General features: G+C 41.7%; 1 protein-coding gene across 3 annotated transcripts in view; it reads right to left on the bottom strand.

Moving 5' to 3' along the window:
- CRCP (CGRP receptor component) overlaps positions 1–11,436 on the bottom strand; it is a 42,187-nt gene extending 30,751 nt beyond the window's left edge. Inside the window, exons 1-2 of one of the 3 annotated variants that reach the window (XM_006148082.3) lie at positions 10,016–11,436; positions 638–674 (exon numbers count right to left, since the gene is read on the bottom strand). In XM_006148082.3, the coding sequence (XP_006148144.1) occupies positions 638–674; positions 10,016–10,023 (45 nt within the window). In that variant the 5' untranslated portion in view covers positions 10,024–11,436. Of the gene's footprint in view, positions 1–637; positions 675–9,602; positions 9,993–10,015 lie in introns of those variants that run through there. The other 2 variants (XM_006148081.3, XM_006148083.3) reach the window with 2 other exon arrangements.
- Between the last annotated feature and the right edge of the window lie 6,185 nt (positions 11,437–17,621).

Here is a 17,621-nt window from a genome sequence, read left to right on the forward strand (position 1 = left end):
GTACCCTAAGAAAAAAAAAAAAAAAAAAAAACTCTTCAAAGAAAGAAAAAAGAAAAATTACTCAGCAAGTGATAATACACAGCTTACAAAATTAAAAAAAAAAAAGAAGAGAAAAATGCTATAGATCTATAGATCTGTAGCAACAATTGAAAAATCCTAATGAATCCAGTTATTTCTTGCCATAGGGCAGGCGCCACCACACCTGGCTGAGTCCAGGTATTTATTTTTCTTTTCTTTTCTTTTCTTTTTTTTACGGCTGAGTCCAGTTATTTATTTTTCTTTTCTTTTCTTTTTTTTTTTTTTTTTGAGAGATATTTTTACTATAAGGTATGTGCGCTTGCCGGAGAGACAGAAATCAAGAAATCACCCCTAGGGGGATAGCCACACCACAATCCCTTCTTCTCCATTCTTTTCTCAGGATTTTGGGCACTCATGTACATGCACCCAGTGTGAGTTTTAAGCTGCCTGGTCCAGGACTCAAACCATGGTCTACCATGTGGGAGTCCAGCAGTGTAACAATTACGCCATCTGCTGGTCCAAGTCCAGTTATTTCTATCCAAAACTAATCCAACAATCTTCAGAAGCAAAGGCAAACTATCACAAGAAAATAATAATAGCCCACTTTAAAGCTATTTACCTCATAATTACTGAGCAGTGCTGCATTGGCATCCTTCCTGCAAAAGAAAATCCAGCCATCAGTATGGGCTCACATCTCATTCTGGGCATTAAGTAACTATAAAATAATTACTGTGTCAAGATCCAGTAAGAATGTGAGGACTACAACCTAAAACTGAAAAATGCCATTAAATCCTACATGGTTTATGCGGCTGTAGACAATTTCGGGGCAGACTCTTCTTTTTATAACTGTAGTATATCCCACCCCAACCACCAGGTAGGTGATTAAAATAGTGTACTCATCCCAAGTCTATGCAGGCAGAAGTTAAGAGGCATCAGACAGTTGAGAGAAGTTAGTTATAGAAGAATACATGACAGAATCACAGAGTGGGGAAGGGCTCAGTAGAGTGAAGGTGCTAGAAATAACCGGAGAAACAAGGTGCCAGCCGTCCCTTATCTACGTCCTCGCCCCAGTGCCATCTGTCTATCAGTCACTGTCATCTTGGGTAGTCAAGACCTGCAGAATCAACAGAAAAGGGTTCACTTAACACTAACCACCCCTGGGAATTTTAGAAGGTGGTTGGTTTATCAAGAATCCTGGGCCAGTCCATGGCACAGTGGTTAAGGTAGCTGGATTCCACATGGCCAACTGCACGGTTCAAGTCCCAACCCTGCAACTTGAGAAATACACTTGGAGCATGTGTGTGCATACTCAAAATACCAAATGGAGAAAGGAATGGAGAAGGGATTGCAACATGACCATCCTCCACGGGGGTTGGGGGTGCTCTCTTATCTTCTCTGTCTCTTTCAGGCAAGCACATGCACCCTCTGGCAAATAAAAAGAAATAAAAGAATTAAAAGAAAAAACCATCATACCAGCCTACCCACAAAGCTTTAAAGGTGTTAATCTTCTATATAAACTCAAGAGGTAGAGTTCCAGTATCAAGTGGTGGTCAAATGTTTGGTGTCTCTGCCTAACAGTCAATCAGGGCATGCCATCTTTGATGTGTGAATGAGTAAGGCAATGCAACCTGTATGAAAATACAGTGGTCTCCCCTTATCCAAGATTTTGCTTTCAATGGTTTCAGTTACTAGTGGTCAACTGCAATCCAAAATTAGGTGAGTACTATAAGATATTTTAGGACAGAGGCTGAACTCACATTCATACAACTTTTTATAGTATATTCTTATAATTGTTTTATTTTATTACTAGTTACTGTTGTACTGATGCGTGAGCTATTAGTATGATTCCTACTTTACAGATGAAACCGAAGCTCAGAGATGAATTAACTTGCTCAAGTTCCCACAGTAAGAAGCCTAAACAAAGTGGAAGATACCTGGATTTGAGAAAAATTAGACTAGATAGATGAGTTAATGGGCACCAGAATCATAAAAACTCAGAATGGTGCTAGCACATGGCGTGGTGGTTAAGGGCACTGGACTCCCACATGGCTGAGCACAGTTCAAGGCCAGGACCTGGCAGCTTGCCTTCTCGCTGTCTCTTTCTTTCTCTGTCTCTCTCTGGTCAAATTAAAATGAATATATAAATAATTAAAAAAAAAAAAAACTCAGGTAAAGGAGTTTTGACTTGACATAACATTCAACAGGGACTACTGTATGTTCTCAAGCCAGGAGTGGGACTAGATGATGAACATGATGACACAAAATTTCAAAAACATGGGCCAGGGCCAGCAAATGGCATGGTAGCTAAGGTTCTGGACTCCCACACGACCGACCATAGTTTGAGTCCCAGTGGCTTGAGTGCTCTCTCTCTCTCACTCTCACGCTGTCTTGCTCTGGTAAGCACACACACCCTACAGCAAATTAAAAAGTAATAATAATAGTGGCCGGTAGGTAGCATGGTGGTTAATGGCACTGGATTCCCACATGGCTGACTGCGGTTTGAGTCCACGACCCAGCGACTTGCTTTCTCGTTTTCCCTTTCTCCTTCTCTGTCTGGTCAAATTAAAATAGTACCAAATGGAAATAAATAAATAAATGTTTAAATAATAATAACAAATAATGAATTAAATTAAATATTCTTTTTTAAAAATTTATTATTATTATTTTCCAGTTCGATCAACCAGAGAGAGAGAAAGCAAGCCACCAGGTCCGGCACTTGAACCATGGTCGGCCATGTAGGAGTGTCCAGCGCCTTAACCACCAGGCCACCTGCTGGTCCTAAATTAAGTATTCTTAAAAAAAAAAAAAAAAAAAAAAAGAACACCACATGGGCAAAATAGACGGGTGAGATTTCTCCAGACAATAAATAAAGCAAAACTACCAGGCGTTTATTTAACACAGGGAATGACCTAGGCCTTAGGTCATCATTATAGTGATGTCAGCACTATAATCAAATCTGCGAGTGAGGCTTATCAAATGCTACTAGTGAGTCAGCAGAAAACAGCCACGATTTCACAAAAGTGCTGCTTTGTCCAAATGATTATAATTGCACTTGGTTCACAAAGTATATCATATTTTAAAAGAACCTAATACAGGAAGAATATTTCATAATTAGTGGATGTGCTACAATGAATTTAAAATTGAAAATGGCAAATCAAACCACATGTTATCTTTGTCTACTTAATCAGGAAGTCAAGCCACAAGGCTTCCTCCTGTTTTTGCTTGTAATTGAGTTACAACTCTTCATGCCCTCTAAAATGAGGAATATTCCAAAAGTTCATGCAAAATTCCTATTATAAAAAAACTCTACATAGATTCAATATTCTTTTGCACCAAAAATAAGCTTGTACTTTAACTCCATTTTTTTGCAAACTTTCTGAACTCATACAAGGCACTAAGACATCCCTTCTTGAAACAGTGAACTGTGAAAAAATATATACACGTTACTGTTTCTTCAGGACACACGGTTCTACCTCAGGTGCCATTATTACAACTTCATTTCCTAACCATGACCCCTTGTTCAGAACATTCCATCCTTTCCATGTCTTGAGAAATACTGCCCTGGCCCTTTCAAGTTACTGCCCTACTACTCAAGTCAATATTTTTTAGTATTTTTAATGGAGAGAGAGAGACACGCACAGAGGCAAGTACCCTTCATGGGGTCTCACCATGCTGTGATCCTCCCCCAAGTCTCCCAGCCAGGTATGATCACTAGTGCATGTGGCTGCTCCTAGTGTGTTCCCATTGACCTGGGATCCAAGCCTGGGCCTCCCATGTAGCTCTCATATAGTATGTTAGCACTCTATCACCTATGCCACCATAGCTGAGCCTCAAGTCAACATTGTTAATTCAAGAATCCAAGGAACATCACCCGCCTTTGTTAGAACCAATACACTATACAATGAAGAAGGGAAACTCTCATGTACTAAGGAATCTGCATCTGGGACCAGGAAAACAATGTATGTTTAAATGCATACTGTGGAACCAGCAGTTAGAGTAATGGCTATGTCACTGGATTCCCGCGGTTCCCGTCCAGGACCCAGTGGCTTAAAACTCACGCTGGGCGCCTGTGTGTGCGTGCCCAAGATCCCGAGAGGAGAATGGAGGAGAAGGGACTGTGGCATGACCATCCCCCCTGGGGGGTGATTTCTCACTTTCTGTCTCTATGTCTTTCTCTGTCTGTCTGGCGAGTGCACGCACCCTATTGTGAAAACCTCTCAATAAATAAATAAATTAATTAATAATAAAATTTTAAAAATGCATACTGTATCTTATCGACTCTAGCTGGAGAAGCTGATTTACTAATTGATTTTCTGTTACAAGGAAGATAAATCATTTTTTTTTACACAGTTAAATACTTACACAGTAAACGCCACTATGTACTATGTCTTTCTTTATTCAATAAAATATCAATGAATACAGCAATATTCATTGATACCTTTGATGAAGTCCCAGATGAGCTATATGCATTGGGAAATTTTTTTTAAGAGAGAGATTTTGGCCATAGGGTGCGTGCACTCACAGAGAGACAGAATACTAGAAATCACCTCCCCATGGGGTTGTGGCCACACTATAGTTCCTTCTCAGTCACCTCTTGGGATTTGGGGCATGCATGCACATGTGCCTTGTGTGAATTTTAAGCTACTGGGTCCAAGACTGGAACTGTGGTTGACTACATGGGAGTCCAGCAATGTAACCATTACACCATCTGCAGGTGCTGGGAAATTTTTTTTAAAGGCAGTTTTTATCCTTAAAAAGATATTATAACGGAGACCAGCAGTTGGTGTAATGGCTATGCCGCTGGACTCCCATGTAGTCGACTGCAGTTCAAGTCCTGGACTCTGTCTTAAACTCACATCAGGCATGTGTGCATGCATGCACAAGATCGCGAGAGGAGAATGGAGGAGAAATGGAGGAGAAGGAATTGTGGTGTGGCCATCCCCCTGGAGGGGATTTCTCGCTTTCTGTCTTTCTCTCTCTCTGGCTTTCTGGCAAGCGCACATGGCCTATAGCAAAAAAAATAAATAATAATAAAAAATAAAGGATGATAGATTGTTGGGAACAAGATATGGGGAGACCAGACAGACATTGACTTAATCAATTATCTGACTTAATGGAAGCAATGGTGATGTGACATATACATCACTTATAGCAATTTGGTCAAAAATTGATTCATTTGAATCTAGTTGTGAGGATATAATCAGACAGTTCCAAACTGAGGAACATTCTTAGAAACAGGCCTAAACGGTTTAAGTATTAATGTCATTTGTCACAATGCCAATGTCACAAAAAGAAGCCTGAAAACTATTCAAGGATAAAGGAGATTAAGGACACAAGACAACTAAATGCAATGTGCAGTTCTGTACAGGTCCTGAACGGAGGGGAGAAACCAGCTACAAGGATATTATTGGGACAGCTGAAATGTTAATACAGACTGTATTTTAGTAATACTAGCTATAAAAGTGCTAAATTTTCTGGGTGTGATAATAGTATGTTAGTTACACAGGAAAATGTCCTTAATTCAAGAAGGGGTGAAATAATATAACGTCTACAACTTTTGAAATAGTTCAGTAAATTATATGTGTGTGTGTGTTAAGAAGTTTGTGTATGTGCAAAAAAAATAAGGTAAATATCCAAATAAAAATGTTAACAATGGCTGATCTTGTGACCTAGTATTTAAGGGAATTCCACATGGGTGACCGTGGTTTGAATCCTAGCCCAGGTGGCTTGAAAACCACCAGGTGTGTATGCATGCATGCCCCAAATCCAGACGCAATGAAGAAATGGAGGAGGGAGAAGGGATTGCAGTGTGACCATAGCACATGCCCCTTTGCAGGGTCTTCTCCCTCTTCCTGTCTCTCTGGCAAGCACATACACCCTCTGGCAATTAAAAAGAAAAAAAAAAAGTTAATGAATACTGACTCTAGGTAAAGAGTATATAGGTAGTACTTGTGGTGCTCTTTTTGCAACTGTTCTATAGGACTAAAAATTTTCAAGCTAAAAAGTTAAGAAAAATAAAATGTAAAATTATATTAAAGAATTCCATAAGGTTTTTTTTTAAAGAAAATAATTATTTTATTTCATTTTATTATTATTTTTTAATTTGACCAGAGAGAGTGGTAAAGTAAGATAGCAAGCCTCCAGATTCAGGACACAAACTGCAGTTGTCTGTGTGGGAGTTCAGTGCCTTCATCACCACGCCACCTACTGGCCCCTCCATAAGGTTTTTAAAAAAGACATTACTATGGAACCAGCAGATGGCATAAAGTTTACCTGGACTCCCATGCAGTTGATCATGATTTGAATCCTAGACCAGCTGCTTAAAACTCACGCTGGGCACATGTGTGTGCGTGCCCAAACTCCTGAGAGGAGAATGGAGGAGAAGGGATTGCAGCGTGGCCATCCCCCCTAGGGAGTAATTCCTCATTTTCTGTCTCTGTCTCTTTCTCTTTGGCAAACGCGTGTACCCTATAGCAAAAACCTCTCTCTAAAAAAAAAAAAAAAAAAAAAAAACAATAAAAAAAGGTCCCATGGACTCATGAAGCTATTCAAATTCATCATAGTTCCAGCATTTCTCCAGTTACTCAGGATAAAAACGAAAGTAGCATCCTCCCAAATGTTTGCGTACTTTTTTCATATTATCCTGTCATTACAGCACTTTTGACAAACTCACATCTTGCTTATTTATTGGATAACTTGCCATAAAATTTCTACCTCTTTTTTTTTAAGAATTATTTATTTATTTAATTCCATTTGTTTTTATTAGTTTTTTTAATTTGACCACCAGACAGAGAAAGAGAGAGAGAGAAAGAGAAACGCGTGTACCCTATAGCAAAAACCTCTCTCTAAAAAAAAAAAAAAAAAAAAAAGATATTACTATAACTTATAATTGGGAACATAAAATTTCTACCTCTGTTTTTTTTTAAGAATTATTTATTTATTTAATTCCATTTGTTTTTATTAGTTTTTTTAATTTGACCACCAGACAGAGAAAGAGAGAGAGAGAAAGAGAAAGCGAGAAAGCAAGCCACCAGATCTGACACTTGAACCATGGTCAGCCATCTGGGAATCCAGCACCCTTATCCACCACACCGCCTGCTGGCCCCATCTACCTCTGTTTTTTAGAGCTACTAAAATCTGTCAATTGACAAATCTGTCAACTACAAATGCACAAACTGTTGATATCTACAGAGCAGAAACGGTCTGATAGCACTTCAAGATTATTAAATACATTCACATGCAATCAGACCTCTAGAAACTGCCTACCTGACAAAACTTTATATTCTCTTATAGGATTTAGAATAGAACAGCACTGATTTTATTTGTAGGTGTTTAAAGAAAATACTCCCTTGGGGCCAGCAGGTGGTGTGGTGGTTGAGGACACTGGACTCCCACATAGCCAACCAGGGTTCAAGTCCTGGACCTGGCAGCTTGCTTTCTCACTTTCCCTTTTTATCTCCCTCTACTCTGTCCCTCTCTGGTCAAATTAAAATAAATAAATAAAGTTAAATAAAATAATTCTTTAAGAAAAAAAGAAAATACTCCCAATGAATTGTTTTAAGATTTATTTTATTTAACTTTATTTATTATTATTATCATTATTATTTTCCAGTTTGATCAGAGAGAGACAGAGAGAGAGAGAAGAAGTGAGAAAGTAAGCCACCAGGTCCGAGACTTGAACTGTGGTCGGCTATGTGGGAGTCCAGCGCCTTTAACCACCATGCCACTTGCCGGCCCCAACTCCCAATGAATTTTTAAAAATGTCTAAATCTACACTGCAAGTAGGCAGAAACTTAATATCCTTAAGCAATGAATTAATTGACTGAAGTTGGCTTACTATTTGAAATTTAACCTGTAAAATTTGCTTAACTTGCTGATCAATTTAATAGATTTAAACAAATACTTTGGAAAGCTGAATTCTAAACAAACAGAACAAAATGATCTCTTGACAGACTTTCCTTAAAAGCACACACGCACACAAAACAGCACATGCAAACAGTGCCTATTAATTGCCACACAGTTAACTCTTACGAATGCAATGACAGAGTTGCTCAAATTTTCCTGTGCTCAATCTGCCAATTCAAGTCGTGTTCTGAAAAATCAAACATTGGTACAAGAAAATTGGGTAGTCTTTGAAATCAATAAACAAAATAACCTGTAGCGTTCTTTTTTTTTAAAGAATTATTTTATTTAACTTTCTTTCTTTCTTTCTTTCTTTTAATTTGACCAGAAAGGAACAGAGTAAAGTCCACAGGGAAAGTAAGAAAGCAATCTGCCAAGTCCAGGATAAACAGAGTAAAAGAGACAGGAAAAGTAAGAAAGCAATCTGCCAAGTCCAGGATTTGAACTGCAGTTGGTTATGTGGGAGAACAGTGCCCTCAACTGCCATGCCACCTGCTGGTCCCATTGCCTGTATGTAGCATTCTATTGGGAGCTAGCAAACAAGTATTCCCTTTTCGGTCCTATTATCAAATTATTACAGTACTCATAACCTAACTTTCCCAAATCTCAGTATTCCTACATGAAAGAAATTCTAACACTACCTTGAAAAAACAGTACAGAGAATACCTGGGATCTATGCTCCTATGCACTTAGTTCAAGAATAAAAGTTGGCAGAATGGTTATGTCGCTGGACTCCTATGTAGCCCACCGTGGTTCCAGTCCCAGACCTGGTGGCTTAAACTCACGCCAGGCACATGTGGGTGTGTGCCTAAGATCCCAAGAGGAGAATGGAGGAGAAGGGACTGGGGCATGGCCACTGCCCCTGGGGGATGATTTCTCACTTTCTGTCTGTCTCTATCTTTCTGGTGAGTGCAGGCGCCCTTTAGCAACAAGCAGATAAAACCTAGCAAAAAACTCTCAAAAAAAAAAAAAAAAAAAGGCAGAGCATTGTATCTTTTTAAATAAGAATTGTTTTATTTAACTTTATTTATTTGTTTGTTTATTTTAATTTGACCAGAGAGGGACAGAGTGAGAAAGAGAGGGAAAGTGAGAAACTAAGCCCCTAGGTTTTCAAGTTGTAGATTAAACCCTATCAATGGACTACAAAATAAATTTAGTGGGTCAATATTCTTTGGTTTTTTTAGGTTTTGCCATAGTGTGTGTGTGCTTGCTGGAGACAGAGACAGAACGAAAGTGAGAAATTACTCCCCCCTCCAGGTTGCGGGGGTTACCATGCCACAATCCCGTCTCCATTCTCAGGGTTTTGGACTGGGCGCACGTGCACACGGTGTTTTTCAAACCACTGGATCTGGGATTGGAACAGCAGATTGAGCATGTGAGATCCAGCACCTTAACCTCCACGCTCCCTGCTAGCCCAGGTCAATATTCTTTTCAGTAGAAGAAAAATAATATCAGAGAGTACAGCATGCGCTAAAGATGAGTGTTGTTTCATGAGCCTTTCAGTTACATATACATACTGTGTTTAAAAAGAATCAGAAAAACAGCGCATTTAGTCTGTAAACACAAAGCAAAAGAAAAAGAAAAATGAGTACGAAATAATCAGCGCCACAGAGAACACAACACAGGCACGCCTACAAGTTAACGCCCACCACGAAAAAACCCACATGCAGAGATGTAAAAACCTGTTTGCACGGGGTACGCGAACACGTGGCGAAGACCACGTGAAGTTACTGTTAGGCCGGCTTTTATTCCCTCATGTACACGCACAGAAGACGGCCACACACTCCTGCTCTCCGACCTCACTCGGCTCCTGCTCTTCAAAGAAAGCCCGCCCCTTCCTCCCAGGGCCAACGGCTCCTCAGCACCCTCGGAGTGGCCTCCTCCGAGCTGGCTCCCAAGGAGCCCACGGGCCCGACACAGCACTATGGCAGCACGTATCCGTCCCTCCTGCTCAGGGCTTTACAGCCGGGTCGGAAACCCGGCCGGGCTCCCCTCCCCACCGTGACCCGGGAGGTGGCTCATTTAAAGGCAGCGGGCCCCTGTAGCACCCCGCCCCGCGTCTCTCGGTCCCTAGTTGCGCGCCCCGGCTGCCTACACTTCCATGTCGTCCCGCGTCGCCTCCCCAGGCGGCAGACGGATACAGAGCCTCACGCTGCGGCGCCGCCACTGTCTCTCGCCCGGTCCGTCGCTTAAGTCGCCGGTTCCGCGCGCCGCGGTGCAGGCCGGGACCGCCGCGCTGCACGCCGGGAGCTAGGGTGGCTTTCCGACTACGGTGCCGGGCTCGGCTCCGGCTCCGGCTCCGGCTCCGCACCGCAGCTGTGTCCTTCGCCCAGCCGCACTTCAGACTGCAGGGCGTCTGCAGACAGAGCTTAGCTCCTCTTTCCTTGGTCAAGGTTTTAGCGGAGAATTAGCAAGCTAAGGTTCTCGAGACGTGGCCGGGTTAGCAGGCCTTCCGATGGGAAAATCCCACTCCTGGAACCGAAGATAGGGCGAGCGGCCTTGGGGCTGCGGGGAATGTTCTGGTTCAGATCTGGGTGGCTGTGTTCAGGTTGTGAAAGGACAGTGAGCTGTATGCTTCTGTACACTTTTCTGTATGTCTGTTATAGTGGATTAAAACGTTAAAGATTTTCAAGGTTTCTTCCTTTAAAAGTACTTGTCAAAACAGTATGAGAAGGCTTAATGACAGTGTCTGATCTTGGGCCTTTTTGCAATACGAATTTGTTCCAAGGAAATGATCAGATGCTTGATAAAGGATGTATGTGTAGTGATGATTTTGCTGGCAAATAACCTAAATGCCCAACAGTAGGGGATTGGGCCTTCATGTTCCACCCATGCAGTATAAAGTACGTGGCCATGAGAAGTGCAGCATATTTGGTATGTTGGGTAAATGCTCAAGGTAGGATTTTTCAAAGATATTAGATGATGTGGTGTGAGCTAAAGATAAATAATGCATAGGAAAAAATAAAAGTAGAACCATCCAATTTACTATGTTTTACATCTCAAAAAGCAAGCCTTGATGGAGAGGTGTGTCTGTTATCTTCTGTGCTTATTGATATGTTTGAAATATATTTCATACAGACTGGAAGCAAGCATGCCAAAATATTCACAGTGGCAGGTATCTTTGGATGAGGAGTCAATTGCTAATTTTGTTCTGCTTTTATATACTCCCAAGTTCTATTCTATATTTACTGAGCTCTTGGTTTTTGTTTGTTTGCTTGTTTTGTTTTTTGCAAGGTCCTAAGCACTTTGTTATTCTTTGATATTTACAGTTCATGGAAGTCTTATTAGTGGCTATGCAGGTTATGCAGTCAGAGAGACTGTGATCTGTTTACCTACATCACTTTCTTAGATGCTGTTCAACCAACCTGCGGGAGATAACTTCTAACCTCATTTCCCTAATTCTCTAATAGGTCGGTATGGTGTTCTTACAAATCATCTGTCACATACTAAGTTGCACAACAAATATTAATTACTAGAGCAGGGTCCCCCAGTGGCATGGTGGTTAAGATGGTTGGGTCCCACATGGCCAACTGCACAGTTTGAGTCTCAGACCCAGCGGCTTTAAAAACACACCAGGTACATATGCATGTGCGCCCAAAATCTGGAAAGAAGAAATGGAGAAGGGATTATAGCACAGACTTCTCCCATGGGACAAGAGTTGGGGATACTTTTTCACTTTCCCTCTCTTTCTCTCTCTCTCTCTCTGTCTCTGGCAAGCACATGTACCCTCTAGCAAAAACAAACAACCATAAAACTAGGCAGTACAAAATAAATGACACTATGGGGGTAGATTTTATTATTCACATTTTACAACTGAAAAATCATGAGGCAGGCTTGAAGAGATTACAGTTTCTGGATTTACTTACCTAAGAACTTGTCCAGCAGTGACTAAACTACAGGCAATCTGAACAAAAAAGTGAGAGGTATATTAAATAGTGACTGAGGGCCAGCAGGTGGCACAGTGGTTAAAGTAGTTGGATCCCACATGGCATACTCCAGGTTCTAGTCTCAGAGCTGGTAGCTTCAGAAACATGCTGGTATGAGTGCATGTGTGCTCAAAACCCACAGAGGAGAATGAAGGAGAAGGAGTTGCTGCGTGGCCTGCCTCCCTGGACGGTGATTTCCCACATTACCTCTCTCTGGCAAGTGCACACACCCTATAGCAAAAGTGAAAAAAAAAAAAAAGACTGATGACTGGATAAATGTGTTATGTTCATACAATGGAATCGTATTTATCAATAAAAGAATGAAGTGGTGATGCACACTTCAACATGGATGACCCTCATAAACATCATCCTAAGTGAAAGAAGCTAGACAGAAGACTACATCTCACATGATTAATTTTAGATGAAATGTCCATCCAAAGTCAAATCTATGGAAACAAAAAGTAGATTAGGGCCAGCCCTGTCACCTACTGATGCATGGCCAAAATCACAGTGGGAGGAAGAGATGGGGGAAAAGGGATTACAGTATGACCATGCCCCATTGAAGGGAGCTTTGTCTCTCTTCTCTCGCTCTGTCTGGCAAATGCATTCTGGCAATTAAAGTCTACTACTGGTTGTCCAGGGATGGGGAGTGACTGATAACAGGTACCACCTTTCTTCTGGGAGAGACAAAAATGCCTTAAAATTATAATACATTGTGATGATTGCACAACCCTGTGGGTATACTGAAACACAATGAATTGTACACTTTCAGTGGGTGATTGTTATATATCAATAAAGCTGTTAATTTTCTCTTTTTTTTTTTTTTTTTTTACTGATGGTTGCCTCTAGAGAGTAGAACAGAACGGAAGTCAAAGTCTGGCTTATTTTACTCACCGTTATTTCTTCCACATTCATCCATTATGCCTCAACTGAGAGGAATTCATATTTTTCCCAAAATAATTATTTATCTTTATTTTAATTTGACCAGAGAGGGACAGAGTGAGAGAGAGAAAGAAGGAAAGTAAGGAAGCCAGTTGCTGGGTCTGGGACTCAACCACGGTCTGCCACATGGGAGTCCAGTGTGCTTCATCACCACACCACCTGCCAGCCTTGGAATTCACCTTTTCTTATGACAGGACATCTTGAGAGGGATTTTTTTTTTTTTAATTGTCAGAGGGTGTGTACACTCACCACAGAGCACCCTGGATGGGGCATGCTCACACTACAATCCTTTCTCCTCCACTTCTCTGTCCTGTCAGGATTTGCACATGCACCCAGTGTGATTTTCATGCTGCCAAGATTTGAACTGACATCAGGCACGTGGGATCTGGCTTTCTTAATCACTAGGCAATGGGGCCAGCCTGAAGAAAGATTTTTTAAATTTAATTTTACACATTCTGAAACTAACTTTTTTTTTCAATTAACATGTTATTTTTCTTCTTTTATTTTTGTTTAAGATTTTTTTTTCCATAGGGCACCTGCACTCTCCAAAGAGAGACAGAGAGGAAAATGAGAAATCACCCTCTGGGAGGGATGGCCACACTGCAATCCCTTCTCCACTCCTCTCGAGACTTTGGGCACACATGCACACACATTCTGTGTGATTTTCAAGCTGCCACATCTGGAGCACAAGTCATAGTCAGCCATGTGGGATCCAGTGCCTTAATCACCATGCCACTTGCTGGCCCTGAACCTGCTATTTTTAAGTTACAAAACTAATTTACTTCAAAAGTCAACAAATAAAATGCCTCATTTGTTTGGAGAGTCCCCTGTATGTTCCTGAGAGAGTGAGCCCCACAAAAAAAAAAAAAAAAAGTGCTAAAAACACTCATTGTGTTATTCACTCAACCAACATGTGATGGCTAACTTGGTGCTGATGATAATATAAATAATACACACCCTTTGTGCTGGCTAGTTGACTAACTAGTTGAGGAACCAGCTCAGGACATAAATAACTATAATGCGCTGTTTTTAGATGCAATGGAGCCGAGGAGGGAATGACTAATGAGTGGAAGCGTCCCAAAGCCCAAAGCCGGGGCTTTAGCTGGATGAGGGGGGTGGAGCACACAAGGTCAAGGTTTTAGGGATGGGCTTCTGTGGAAGAAAGACTGGTGTCTCTGAGGGCCCTATAATAAACTAGCTCAGGTGCGTGGGGCCAGCAGGTGGCAACCCCTTCCCCTACATTCTCCTCTCGAGATTTTGGGTACACATGCATGTGTGCCCAGCATGAATTTTAAGCCACTGGGTCCGGGACTCAAACCATGGTTGACTACATGGGAGTCCAGTGACATAAACATTACACCAACTGCTGGTCCCGCTTGGACTGTTGTAAAGTTCTGACGGTGAGAGGCCTCTGCCTGGACTTAGTAGAGACCAACTGTCTCTACTAAGAACTAATGGGATCGGAGCTCTTGTCATCTCCTATGGCATTCTTTCAAGTGGGCTCCTGCATACCCAACACGAGGATATGCACCCAGATTGTCCATATGGCCAATATATATTTGCTAGAGGGTACATGCACTCAATGGACAGTAAAAGAGAGAGAGAGCACCCACTCATAGGGGTTCTCTATGCCACACTCCCTTCTTCACTCTATATAGTCAATCTTTTTTTAAAAATTTGTATCTACATTTGTTTTATGCTGACTTTATTCCCGTGTCATAAATCTTTATTTCTTCAGTTTTTTTCTGGGATATCTTTTTCTTCTGGGTAACTTCCCCTCTGGTTTAGGAACAGTATGCTCCTTTTCAGTGAGGATCATCTCGATGTGGCAGGGGGAGCTCATGTATGGGTTAATCCCTCCATGAGCTCTGTACATACGATGGCGCATTTGGGTGCCTTGTTCACCTGAATGTGCTCAATGACCAGAGAATCTACATCTAACCCCTTAAGTTCAGCATGACTCTGCATTTTTAAGCATGTGTAGCAAAAATTCAGCACTCTTTTTGGGCCACTGACCTTGTGTCCAGCCCCACTGTTTGGCCTGGGCACATCTATCAACTCCACCATTGTAACAACAGAATGGCACACACTGCTTCTGTAAAGTGACATCCTTCAGATACTTGGTGGTTTTTTGGATGGGCATACAGTGTGGACAGCTTCACAAGTGTTCTTAAAATGAATATGAAAATTTGAACCTCTTGATTTGCATGACTTTATGGGGTTATCTGGGTCAAGTGAATAGTGAACCATTTTCACAGATCACCTCAGGTTGCTTATGAGAAAAGCCCGTATTGTGGCTGGCAGGTGGCATGGTGGTTAAGAGCACTGGATTCCCACATGGCTGACCACGGTTCGAGTCCCAGACCTGGAGGCTTGCTTTCTCGCTTTCCCTTTCTCTCTCCCTCTTTGCCTCTCTCCAGTCAAAATTTAAAAATGATAATAACAACAAATGGAATTAAATAAATAAATAAGTAAATATTAAAAAAGAAAGAAAGAAAGAAAGAAAGAGAGAAAAACCTGTATGGTCAATCTTAACTCAGCAAATGAAGACCTCGATGCCTTGTCAAACTTTATTCACTACAAGGACCGGAAACAAGGATTACCACATGAGATTTAGTAATGATCCTCTTAGCCAGTAGTTAGTTAATTTGGCCCCTTGGGCAATTAACTTCTGACAGATCGATCTTGGCAGGCATTATCGCTGCCCTGCGCAGATCATGAGCTCTGTGGCCAGACTTCTGGGTTCAATTTCCAGCTCTGTCATTTCCTGGCGGGGTGCCTTTGGACCAGTCACTTCATCTCTCCCAGACTCAGTTTCCTCATCAGTAGAATGGGAGTGATGATAGCATTGACTTCGAGGGGTGGTTGTGAGGGTTTAAAGAGATAACCCACGTGGGATGTTTAATATGGTGCCTGGCACACTGTTAGAACTCCAGGATTCTTAGCTGTTATTGTCATTTTGGATTGTTTTTTTTTTTTTTTTCTCCTTTTTTATATAGCGAAAACACCTTGGTCTCATTCTAAATATTGTCAAGTTTTTTCCTTCCTCAGGCAGGAGTCAGCTTGACATTCCCTAGAGTGATGCTCAGGGGGTGTGAATGAGTTAAGAACCCCTTCCTTTCTTCCATAGCTCCCTCTTCTGATAGACTGTTATTATTGATAATAACATTTAAGAGACAGAAAGTAAAAGGGACAAAACACTTCCTGATGGGACATGGTCGCCACAGTCCTTTCTCTGGTTCTCCATCCTGTCAAAATTCTGGGCATGCATGCACACACATCCAGTGTATTTTTTCAAGCTGTTGGGGCTGGGATGCACACCACAGTGAACCATATGGGATCTGACTCTCTTACCCACTAGGCTATGGGACCAGCTCCCTGTTGCTATTTTTTCTGTCTGTCCTTGTGTCCTTTGTTCTTATTTTCTTTCTTTTATTTTTTTAGAGAGATTTTTGCTATAGAGTATGTGTGCTCACTAGAGAGACAGAGAAAGACAAAGAGACAGAAAGCGAGAAATCACTCCCCAGGGGGGATGGCCACACCGCAATCCCTTCTCCTCCATTCTCCTATAGGGATTTTGGGCATGCATGCACACACGTTTGGCATGATTTTTATTTTTAGAATTATTTTATTTAACTTTATTTACTTAAAATAAATAAAGAAGGAGAGCAAGAGACAGAAAGGGAAAGTGAGAAAGCAAGTCACAGGTCCAGGACTTGAACCACGGTTGGCCATGTGGGAGTCCAGAGCCCTCAACCACCATGCCACCCGCCAGCCACCCGCCAGCCCCCCGCATGAGTTTTAAGCTGCCAGGTCTGGAACTCGAACCATGGTCGACTATGTAGAAGTCCAACAACGTAACCATTATGTCATCTGCTGGTCCCTGTGTCCTTTGTTCTTGAGGTTTGTTTGGTTTTGCTTTTAAACAGGACCTTGACATGTTACAAATCTCTTGTTCCAGTCCTCCCTGCTGGGACTGCAGGTATGTGCCACCATGCCTGGGCCAGCCTTGAGCTCGTGACCCTCCTGCCTTAGCCTCCCTGAGTTGCTGGGATTGCAGGAGCATGCCCCTGAGCTTGGCCTTTAGGTTGGACCAGAAATCGAAGCCAGGCTTTCATGTGGTCACAGCCTACATAGCATCTTAGCAGCATGCACCAGTGGATCTGGGCCCCTAACTTTTCGATTAATTACATTTTAGCATTTCACATTTTTCCCCCTGACTTTAGGTGTACCTTTTTTTTTTTAAGTTGGTTGCTCTAGGGTTTACAACAAAAATCCTTAACCTATCCAAGTTACCCTGAATGAGTATTACACATCTTCATAGCTAATGTAAGTACCTTACAACAGTATAATTCCATTAGTCTTCTCCTCCACTTTGTTATAAAAATGTTATCTTGGGCCAGTAGGTGGCATGATGGTTGAGGTGCTAGATCACACATAGCTAACTACATGGTTCAAATCCTAGACCAGGGGCTGGCAGGTGTTGTGGTGGTTAAGCTGGCTGGACTCCCACATGGCTGACCATGGTCCCATGGTTCAAGTCCCGGACCTGGAAGCTTGCTTTCTCACTTTCCTCCTCTCTCTGTTTCTCTCTGGTCAACTTCAAAATAAATAAATAAATAAAATACTGACAATGAATAAAATTAAATTTTAAAAAATTATTTAAAAAAAATCCTAGGAACCAGCAGATAGCATGATGGCTCTGTTGCTAGATTCCCATGTAGTCAACTGGGGTTTGAGTCCCAGACCTAGTGGCTTAATTCATGCCAGGTGCGTGCCTGCCCAAGATCCTGAGAGGCAAATGGAGGAGAAGGGATTATGGCATGGCCATCC

Source organism: Tupaia chinensis, unplaced genomic scaffold (genome assembly GCF_000334495.1).
Source record: "Tupaia chinensis unplaced genomic scaffold, TupChi_1.0 Scaffold000231_1, whole genome shotgun sequence".
Lineage (NCBI taxonomy): Eukaryota > Metazoa > Chordata > Mammalia > Scandentia > Tupaiidae > Tupaia > Tupaia belangeri.